Below are 10,597 nucleotides of genomic sequence, written 5' to 3'. Positions count from 1 at the left end.
GAGGAGGCTGGATGAACACCTTGCTGGGGTTGTTTGCCCCCAGTGCTCTTTCCTGCCATGGCAGGGGATCGGACCTGATGATCTGTCAAGGTCCGTTCCGACCCTACAAACTATGAAACCTTTTGGACGTCAAAACTATGAAACTGTTCAACTTTATAACACTTGATCTGATGTGACACCATGCCAGCAAACAAGTCGCTGTGTCACCCATCTCCCTGGAGAACATCTGTCCAAACTTCCTTGGACGGTTTCTTTAAGAAAGCAGACAAGACTCCAGAAAAACCTGCAGCCAAGACTCCTGAGAAGAATCCAGCCAAGAACCCTTCAGAAAGTCCAACCAAGAGCCCTTCAAAAAGTCCAGCAGTCACCTCAAAGAAGTCCTTCCAAATCAATATGATTGCTATTTACAATATAAATACATTAATGTAGCTATATTACTCAGCTATAATTGATTAAGTACAAAATTCTGGGTTATTTTTGGTGAAAACAGGGTATTGGGTTCAGGAACCAATCCTGCATTTATAACATTGTTTCCTATGGGAAAAATCGGTTCTGAGTTACAATGTTTCGACTTGAGACACCGTTTTCAGGAACCAATTGTGTCGTAAATCCAAGGACTGCCTGCATCTTCCTGCTTCTGGCAGATCTGCCATGTTTTTCTACGCAACTATCTACTTCCCCTTCTAAGAAAGAGGGTAAGGAAAATTGCCCACTCTCCTCACTCCTTTCCTCTCCCCTCAGCAAAAGCTGGTAGGGACCTCTCTTGAGATAGGAGGTTCTAACCTAAAATCCCTGCATCCTTTTTATGGGAAGCTGTCCACTTCCCTGTGCTTAATACTACTGTACTATATCTAGACTTAATCCCTGCTTGGACTGGTTTCACTTCCCAGCTAAACTGACCCAAGTTGCCTCCATGGTCCCACCTTTGCGAGAGTTGTTCTCCTGTAGTGCTGTTCTGCCTGAACAGCTGCCTTAGCTTCACCCATAATGACAATAGTATTTCCTCTCCAGATACTTAACACCCACCTGCAAAATGGTAAATAGAAACAAATCAGAAAGGGTCCCTGCCCTTCCATGCCAGTTTGACCATGGCACCCTTTCCACTCTTATAAGGGAACCAAAAAATGTTTTTTCACCATATCCACCCTAACAGGGTCCCTTTGGGTCTATGTTAGAAAGAAGAGTATGTAACAGCAGAAAGCACTCTTCATTTCTAATGAATGAAACTATCTGTTGCTGGACATCAAATGAATCAGGCAGTCTGGTACTGAAAGAGTTCAACAAAATAAAGCCATCAGGTAGCACAAAAACTAAAACTGGTACAGTTAATGGAGAGCAACTGAAGTCCTTACTTGCTCAGTTACCTGCCTTTTCTGTTACCGGGTTAATGTCTTTCAGAAACTGATGACTATTTGATCAGAGCTATGGGCCCAGCAGTCACTTCCAGAAAAGGATTGCCACAGCTTTGAGACAGGAACCTACTGCCTGGCAGGCAAGTCCAGAGGAAGTTCTGCCATTTTTATTGTTATTGTTCTTATTGAGATGCAGAGGAGCACTGATGCAGTGATGAACTGGCACCAAGTATTTCAGAATTAGTAAAGGTGCCAGAGAAGCCCAGCGTAGTCTGAATACACAGGTCACCCTTCTCCAGTACTGCACGTGGATAAGCAGCCTTACCGCAAGAGCTCTCTGTTCCGGTCCTCTGTCTTTTCAGCAATCTGGTGTAAAATGTGCCGTATGTTACACTGGTAACTCTGTAAGAAATCCATAAGATGAGACCTCCCCAAGCAGTTAACAACACGAAGGAGAGAAGTCCTTTGGGGAGCCCTCAGGAGCTGTAAGGTGCAGAAGCAAATGGAGGAGCTGGAACCACCCAAGCCTACCCCACTCCTCCTGATTCACAGCAGCCATCACCCACCAGTGACTCTTAGGAATCTACTGCTTATCTCAGTCTTACAACTAAGGAGACAACTTGGGCCCTTTCACGCCACAGCTATCAATAAAGCTGAGTGGAAACTCTCCACTCCGTGTAGGAGAACTTTGCCTCATCCTCCCCTACCACTTGGGCAGCTCTGACCTTGAGAGTGAAGGTGTGCTCAGACACAGAAGACCCTGTAATGAAAGAGGTCTCCTACCTTCCAGGCTCTCAAGACCCTGTGCAGCAGTGAGTGCTGATAATGCATGTCTGCTCGCATCAGCTTCCTCCATTTCTCACCCTTATGCTCCATATACTACAAGCAAAGATGGCACAGGGAGAAAGAGATCAGGGCAGGGGCAGAGAGAGAGAGCAAGAAGATAAGCATTCCAAACCTCAAGGGAGTAATGTAACCCAAAAACAAGTACTCCCAACCAGCAATGGACCCTGCTGTTAGCTTCCTCTTCTCTGAGTGCTCAAAAAAACCCACAACACTGTGCCAAGCTAATGTAGCCAACAGCATCTTATCCACAGCATATTGCCTGGGCTTCTACTTCCCTGCTGACAGAACATACTTCCCTAGCAGGACGGAGGCAAGAGCTCTGCGCCCCCATACATGGGTGCGGCACAGGTCCCTATGAATTGTCTGCACTGGCATTAGGTAGTCTGAAAAAGCAAATAGGGAAAGTCTGTCAAAACCAGAAGGATGTCTGAAGGCTGCAGCATACACCAACCACTACATGACTTGCACTGTTTAACTGCCTTCTGCCCAAAAGGGGAATTTAGAAGAAACGTTCCTGAGAAGAAAATTAAAAAAAAAATAAAAATCAAGCACTGCCTCAAAGATTACAGCCCTTCACTTCAGTGATGTTGGGGAAGGAGATGGTGTAATGGTGAGAAAGGTCTCCACAGAAACCTCTGTAACCACTATTTATTCTAAGGCAACCCACACTTAGCTACACTCCTGTCCTCTTCCTACACACTTTACCCTGGGCAGGAGAGCCAGTGCAGAACAAAACTGAAATCTTCCTCAATCCTCTAAAGGCAATTTCTACTCCTCCCACATTGCACTGATTTACCCCTTCTTAGAAAAAGGACAGACTTTGGTTAGGTAAGAGCAAGATTAAAGAGCTTTATTTCAAAATACACAATGCTTTTGTTATTGTAAATATTTTTAAGCAGCCAAATAATGATTACAAGCAACTAAGAGATGGTAGAGGATTCAAACCTTTCTCCTTTTGCCAAGATTCTCACCTCTCTCCACTGGCTCCAAGACCACTGCAGACACTTTGAATAATGGAATCTTAAGGCTTTCACCTCCTTGATTCTCCTGAAGAAAAGAGTTTTCTTACTGCGCAACTTCGATCCAGACCCATTGAGCTCCTCTAGCATGAAACCCAAACCCATATTTGCCAGCATGCGAGGAAAACACTCCTGCATATTCAGGAAACAAAGACATGCAAGCAGTTTCTCAAGCACACAAAAGGGGTGGCAAGCTGTGAATCAGACATGCCTTCATAAAAGGGGCCAGCTGTAGAAGTGGACTGGGATCACTACCCGTTCTGGGCTGCCACTTACTCTGTTCTGATTGCCTGAACCACCTTCTTCCAGAGATTAAAAGTCTTTAGTAGGAGCAGATGGTAGTAATGATCATGAGCCTGAGCCAGGCCCTCTTGCTCCTCTAAGCATGCTTCTGTTCTCCTGCGCCAGGAACACCAGAAACGAACCAACAGCTGCCACTCAAAGTGAAGAACAGCCTGCAGTTGAGAGGAGAAAGTTGGTAACCTCATGACACAAACCAGTTATAACCAGCAGGACAAGCTTCCTCAGTCAGAGGAAACAGGCACAGGAAAACAGTCCTATGTGGTTCATTTCCACTTGAGGGACAACAACAATCAGTGCAAGCACATCTTGTGTAGCCTGCATACCAGCAGCTGTTTAGGGAACTATCCCATCCATCCCCTTGGGTTAACTAAGGGAAAGTACTGTATTCACCGTTCTCTCTGCTGTTCGATCCTCTTGCTGCTGATGTGTCCTTAGCCACCACATGTCAAATGTCCGTCTAGTCCAGACCTCCCTGCAAGCAAGAAGGAATAGTATCAGTAGAACAAGCTAATCTTTCAGCCAGCTATAAGGATGACTATGGACTCCAATGGGATTTGAACCATGGTTACGTCAGTCTATTTATTACGCAGTTATCTGACCTGATATTTCAAGGCAAGGGTCCTCCGTAAGTCAGTTATGTAGCCCCACTACCCTACAAACTCCCTGCCCAAGTATGTTATGTAACCAGATGGACAGCTCCTTTGAATCCCTCCCATGCTATTAGATGACAAATAAATGTTCACATGTCCCTTGACAGATGCTTCCAGCCAGATTATTCAGAAGACCATTCCAATTTCCATTCACATCACACATCACTGAGCATGTATAGAGTGACAAATGACAAACTAACATTCTGGGTCAGGAGAGATGTTGTTACTATTTACTATATATAAACTTACACATGCACACCCCTTGTAAAAGTGCAGTGAAAGTCTATCAGCCTAGAAGCTTAGGCTGCAGCCCAATAGGAAGTGTTCCAAGCACAAGAGAGACTATTTCTGAAACACCTTAAGATAGATCTACTACTAACCTGCCAGCAAATCCCAGCAGTTCCCTAGCACAGAGGCCCAGGAGAGGACTCAGGTACTAGTGCAGTTTGTCAGGAGAAGGGCTGCTAGGGAAGATTTTCAGGGACATGAATACCAGTTAATAGGTTGAGAAGGCATGGAAGTTAGAAGAGTTGTGCTGAAGGGTGTTGCTAGCTACCAGCATGCATGTCTGATCCCTGGGCAATCAGAAACCTTGGAGCTCATGGGCATTCATGTCCTTTTTCACTCAGGCCAAAAATGTGTGTGTGTGTGTCTGTGTCTAAAGGGGGGCAAGAAAAGCTGATATAAGAAGACACCATGCTAACAGAAACTGAACTTTGTGGGAAGTCTAAGCAAGAATTAACTCGAGAAAGAGACACAAATCCCCTGGAACAGGCAGTAAATGCAGCAGCTGGACCTTTGATTGGTAAACCTTTGCATGGCAAGACTAAGATCAAACATGGAAACAAGACATACATATAACAGTGAGGGTAGCCCTGGGTGGAAGCCAAAAAGCATGTTTGTTCCTACTGAGTTCCGGACTTTGTGTACCTTCTTTGTAAATAGAGGACTGCACCCACAACATCTGACAACATTAGTCTAATAGAAGAAACTCAACAAGGTCAAGAGACAAGTGCTGAATGGTTGCTATATCTGTACATTCTTCTCATCTATCAAATCCCTTTTCTGGCTGGGGAGGCACAAGCATCACATTAGCAGATTCATGCTAGAGCCAATTTTCTCCTTCCTCACCTCAAGTTTCAGCCTCTTGAATTAAAAAAAAAAAAAGCGGGGGGGGGCAGCATCAAGTCCACTCCCCATCCAACAAATTCCAACAAATCTGAGACAATGGTTCACAGCTACATTCCCACATCAGCAGATACCATTCCTTTAACTACTTTCAGAGATGCAGCTGCCCTCATTACTCAACTCTTCCCTCCAAATTCATCTGCCAGTCTCCTACAATGCAAGGTAACTTCAGAGACACTGCAGAGGCGGTCTGTGGCTTGTTTTTAACTTGTTAAGTGTGGTTTTTGATAGTAAAAATAATTAGCCTAAGAAAAAAAAAACAGTACACAACCATTTCTATTTTGTAAAGTTGAAAAGAAAAGCCCACCAGGCCCAGAGCCCCAATTTCTTTCCAATGGGGAAGAAAAATATTTTCCTTCTGACTCAAGAAGTGGCGGAAAAAAACGGTTTCCTAGCAATTCTCCCAATAGAAACTGAACATCTGTACTTACCCAAAGCCAACTCAAAACCAATGCAGAAGGTCCACACATGAAATGCAGACAGATGAAGTTGTGAACCACAACCAATGTGGTTATTTTGGTTCAGATTTTGATGCACAGAAGATTCAAGTCTGCATCAGAGACAAACTGAAGCCTGTAGGGTTTTTCAGGCAGTCTCGTGCTGAATCTAACAGACTGTCTCGTGCCAGATCTTTCCAGCAACAACACACTTTCCCATTCTAACATTATTTATTTGCTGGTCTTTAGGCATTCTGACTTGTGGGTTAGGGTGCCCCCTGATGTCAAGACAGGCAAACTGTTTGCAACAAGTGCAAATATACAAAAGTAACCCTTAAAGAATAATTCCCAGGAAGCAATCTCTTTTTCACTAGACAGAGAAAGTGAAATACCAAACACTAAGTTTCTTCCTTACATCTGACCAAAGCTGCCACAGCCCCATACAAAACAAGCAACCTCTATTTAGAGAAAATCCATAAGAACAATCCAATGTACCTGTGAAAGCACAATGCTGTTTCCTTCATCTCTCTCCACTTTTGTTGATGATTCTTAAATTGTTTCCAAACCTGCAAGGTGACAGGCAAGATCATCTTCCCATAGTGATTATCAGCTTTAGCACGCTGGATCTAAAAGTAAGCAACAAGCTTGATTTCATTTCTGAGCCTTTCAAGTCCTTCCCACCTGAGGGACTTGTGCAATAAAGCAACCCGAAACAGACAGCCTTAGGTCATGTATAAGAGTTACGGGTTTTGAGTTCTGAGGGTTTGTTTCTGATCTTTATGCAACTCTTCTTTCCAAGAGGGAGGCAGCAACTACCTCCAAATCGGAACACAGCTTTAGCTCACTGCCTGGTACATGTGGCATCCTTGTTTATCTAATTCAGCAACTCTCAATTAGAGTGCCATGAGATCTTTTTAAGGGTGTATCAGAGTGCAAGGAGGCAAGTGATCACTCATCCCTGCCTGGCCCCTATGCAAAGAGGTGAGCCCTGTAATAAACAAATTAATTTTTTTTTAATGAAGTGCTGTTAAATTCTAAAGAGTTATGGAGGGGTACCTAGAGTCTAAAACAGGTTGAGAACCTGTGATCTAATCCAAATGTTTAGTAGGTCTGAATCTCTTGGGGGTTCATTTAATTCAATCACATACATCTGGGTTCTGGAAATAGTTGTCAGATTACACATTTGAATCTGAGGAGAAGAAATGAAAAAGGAAAGAGCCAGTATTTAATGGCCAGTCACTCAGTGAGGGAGAGAAGATAGCAGTGAATAATCTCTTCTAATTTGAATGTAAGATCTAAACCCACTCTTCCCTCTCAAAGCCTAGCTTTGTTTTTATTTCCTAAAACTGATGAATTTGGGAAGTTACAGCTGGTCTCATATTCATTTTCTTCTTTCCTCCAGAGAAATGGGCTAACCAATCTGTGCTGCTTTATCATCAACACAGGGGACAGCAACTTCCCTTCTAAGCTCTACAATAAAACTTGAACAGAGAATCTGAAGCAACCGTTGGAACTAATTCTCCATTTAAATGCTATCAAGCAAAGTCAGAATCACTCATATCTGGAAGCAAATACTGGAGTATTTTCTGCATTAGAGAAAGGCTTCAAAGTATGTGAATTCTGGGCACAGCTCAGCATCACTAGCAAACATGCTGCAAAAGAACAACAGCTATGGAGTCCATGGACAGTGAGAGCTACTTAAGCATACTAGGTATCACATACCTGCCTGTGTCTTCTCCACCTGGCATTCTCTAGCCATAGCCTGAGAGATTTGCGTAGCAAAATTATTCTGAAATAAAACATAATAAAAAGTCAGCCCTCTGGCAAACATCCATCCTTTACCTCAGGTAACAGCTCAGGACCAAGGACAGCTCCATCTAACTAAGCATCCTGAACAGCTAGCTGCTCTCATTAAGGACACTACTGTATTGCTTAATTCAGAAGGCTCTACAGGCATGCCATACGCTGTCTCCTCTTGCCCCACCAAAAGTGAGGCAACAAAGGTGGGTGTTGCATGTTAATCTAGCAGAGGATTGCATGCTTCACAGCTTGTTTAGGCCAAGGTCACTGCACCCACTACAGGATACCTGTATCCTTCTAATCATCCCCACTAAACCTGTGTCACATTCCAGTCCCCTCTATTGTATGTACTCTCTGCAACTCCACCTACCCCACCTCCCTTCATGTCTGAGCCTATGCTCTCCTTCATCCTTTCCTCCATGCCAGATAGAGACACACACACACACACACACACACACACACAGAGTGTGTGTGTCCATTCCTTCTTCACCTTCCCATACCAAAAGCTCTGTAGAACCCCTTTCCCTAATAAGCCTCTATCCCTTCCTTTCCTCTCACAACAGGGGCTCTACGCCTATGCCTCTTCTTCACAGCTTCATCCAACAGAGCGTCTCCCATTTTCTTCCCAAAAATCAGGGCTCTGTCACCCCCGTTCCCATGTTCTCCCCATCAAAGTAGCTGTGTGTACCCTCTTCCTCAGATCTATATCCCCCCTGGGTCTGTATGCCCAACCCATGCTATGTATCCACATTTCTCCATCCCTCCTCCTCCACATTCTTCTCTCATTATATCATTCAGGAAGTCTGCATATCAAACTACTGGGAGGGTGGAAAGAGATGAGATGGTGCAGTCATGTTGGAAGGCATGATTAAGTGCTTGATCTATAGACAGCTACAGACCTAGAATGCAGGACAATGCTAAACAAACCATCATGGACTCTCCTGTCTCCCCATTGCCCTCCCCCTGCGTTGAGTTTTCCAATTGCCCTTCCCCTCCTCTACAAAGAGAGGGAAGGTGAAAAACAAAACAACAACAAAAATGGTTCTGATCACCAAAGCCAAAAAAAATTCCCTTAAATTTTGAAAACAGTTACACATGGCTTTCAAAGCCACCATCATATGGATGGAGAAGTGTCACCAAGTTGAGTTCAGGGGCTCAGCAAGCTCTGCTAGGATAGAGGGGGGCAAATACAGGTTTCTTCAGATATGTGTACTCACTCCAGGACTCTTTATAAAAAGGCAAACCATGTCTAGTGGAAGGATCCCAATCATGGAAGTGTTACTAGATCTAAAACCAGAAATCAAGAGTTGGTGGAGTTACAGCTCCTTCGGTACATGGAGATGCAAATATTTCTACAGACCTGTAGTGCCTGTGAGCTGCAAGGGTCAGAGACCATAGCTGCTTTTCCTCTTCCTGTTCTAGCCGAGATTTCCAGCAATTCCAGAAGCTCTGCAGCAGCTGGAGCAAAAGAGCAAAGACAGAAATGCTCACATATTAAGCAGGTGATAGAATAGAGTATATAAAATGTCCTTAAAAAAAAAAAAAAAAAACCACCCAAAAAACAAAACAAACAAAAAACCCCAGCATTCTGCAAGGAGTTTCCAAAGCAATGCTTAAAAAACAAAAGCAAGCACATGAACTCAGTACATTTCTGGTTTCTTCATGTTACTCTGAACACGCAAAATGAATACCCAAAGCCTTGCTATAGAAAAGTTGGTATATATAGGTACTGCTATAGCCATGTTTTACATGAGTTTGTTCTTGTCACAGGATTACAGAGATGTACTGTAATTCCTCCAGGTTACAAAGGTTTGTGATGGGACTCCATAAAAAACAAAGAACCAGACCAATATATTTGTCACCGATCCTAGACATACATAAGATATACTTTTAACTGTTTGTACCAAGGGAACAATGCAAATGACTGAAGAATATTTTGTAGGTGCTATTATGAAAAGGGTTTTTTGTTTGTTTGTTTGTTTGTTTTTAAGGAAAATTTTTCATGTCCCAAATCAAATCACCCAAATCAATTCCAAATCCATGAGTCATTCAAGAACCATACTACTGGCAACATCCTCCACCCCAGCCTGGGGCTTCAGATGCTTCCAAATCCTTTGGCAGGCATCCTACTTGCAGGCCCAAGCCCAAAGGCTTGAGGTACAGATGCCCTTGAGTTTCGCTTGCCCTCAGCCGTACAGCCACAGAAGCAAACTAGGGAGAAGTCTCTCATTTCCATAAAGTTGGTGTATAACCAAGATCGTTCCACTGAAAGTGAAAGTGGGAGGCTATCTATGCATTACCTCAGTCAAGGTACTACCCCCAGCGAAGAAAGTGCCTTTCCCCTGCAACTAGGAAAACCACCTTAGTGGTATGGTATTTCCCCTGCCAGGTAAGTGCTATTATGAGAAGGTTTTGGGGAAAATGTCTCACAGAATCAGCATAGCACATGTGCACGTGCACCCCCCAACCCACCACAACTTGACGTTGCCGATGAGCCAAATTTTTTCTCATTTGTTGGAGACGAGCATTCACAACATTTTTCTGGAGGGCATCAAATCCAAATTGCTGTGGAAAAAAAAACAGCAGAACAGCACTCAACACTTGTACACTGTGAATTATTAAACATGCAGGGGCTGATTTGCCAAGGAGCAGCTGAGCCTTATACACAGTACTGGCACAGAATTAACAACAAAATTAGGTTGTTGTCTTACTGCCTTGTCAGAGACATGCAATTAGTGGTGTCAGTCTGAAGTCAGGCAGAAGGCACTGCAGGCCGCACCTTAGTGACTACTTCATTCAGAGAGACATGAGCTTTTGTAGCTGATTGCCTACTTAGTCAGATGCATATGCCTCTCTGAAAGAGTTACTCTCTAAGGTGCCACCCTGCCCTACCTTCTGCCTGCCTTGTCACAGACATACATGCATCCCTCAGCTTCTCCTATTTCATTAGACACTTTAGTTCTCAAGCTAAATTAAAATTCTCCTCCCTTCAGGCTTTCTTC

General features: G+C 43.7%; 1 protein-coding gene across 16 annotated transcripts in view; it reads right to left on the bottom strand.

Moving 5' to 3' along the window:
- The window catches only part of SFI1 (SFI1 centrin binding protein), a 51,429-nt gene that overhangs the window by 18,059 nt on the left and 22,773 nt on the right, over positions 1–10,597 (bottom strand). For 12 of the 16 annotated variants that reach the window (XM_025199251.1, XM_025199244.1, XM_025199245.1 and 9 more), the window contains 10 exons: positions 10,068–10,160; positions 8,956–9,053; positions 7,518–7,584; positions 6,291–6,421; positions 3,911–3,992; positions 3,494–3,672; positions 3,170–3,245; positions 2,136–2,231; positions 1,678–1,835; positions 924–1,026 (listed from right to left, as the gene is read on the bottom strand). In XM_025199251.1, the coding sequence (XP_025055036.1) occupies positions 924–1,026; positions 1,678–1,835; positions 2,136–2,231; positions 3,170–3,245; positions 3,494–3,672; positions 3,911–3,992; positions 6,291–6,421; positions 7,518–7,584; positions 8,956–9,053; positions 10,068–10,160 (1,083 nt within the window). The remainder of the gene's footprint in view (positions 1–923; positions 1,027–1,677; positions 1,836–2,135; positions 2,232–3,169; positions 3,246–3,493; positions 3,673–3,910; positions 3,993–6,290; positions 6,422–7,517; positions 7,585–8,955; positions 9,054–10,067; positions 10,161–10,597) is intronic. The other 4 variants (XM_025199250.1, XM_025199255.1, XM_025199247.1 and 1 more) reach the window with 3 other exon arrangements.

The sequence above is a fragment of the Alligator sinensis genome, unplaced genomic scaffold (genome assembly GCF_000455745.1).
Source record: "Alligator sinensis unplaced genomic scaffold, ASM45574v1 scaffold505_1, whole genome shotgun sequence".
In the NCBI taxonomy this organism is placed as follows: domain Eukaryota; kingdom Metazoa; phylum Chordata; order Crocodylia; family Alligatoridae; genus Alligator; species Alligator sinensis.
The sequence above is the reverse complement of the archived record's forward strand: the minus strand, read 5'-3'. Positions and strand labels throughout refer to the sequence as shown.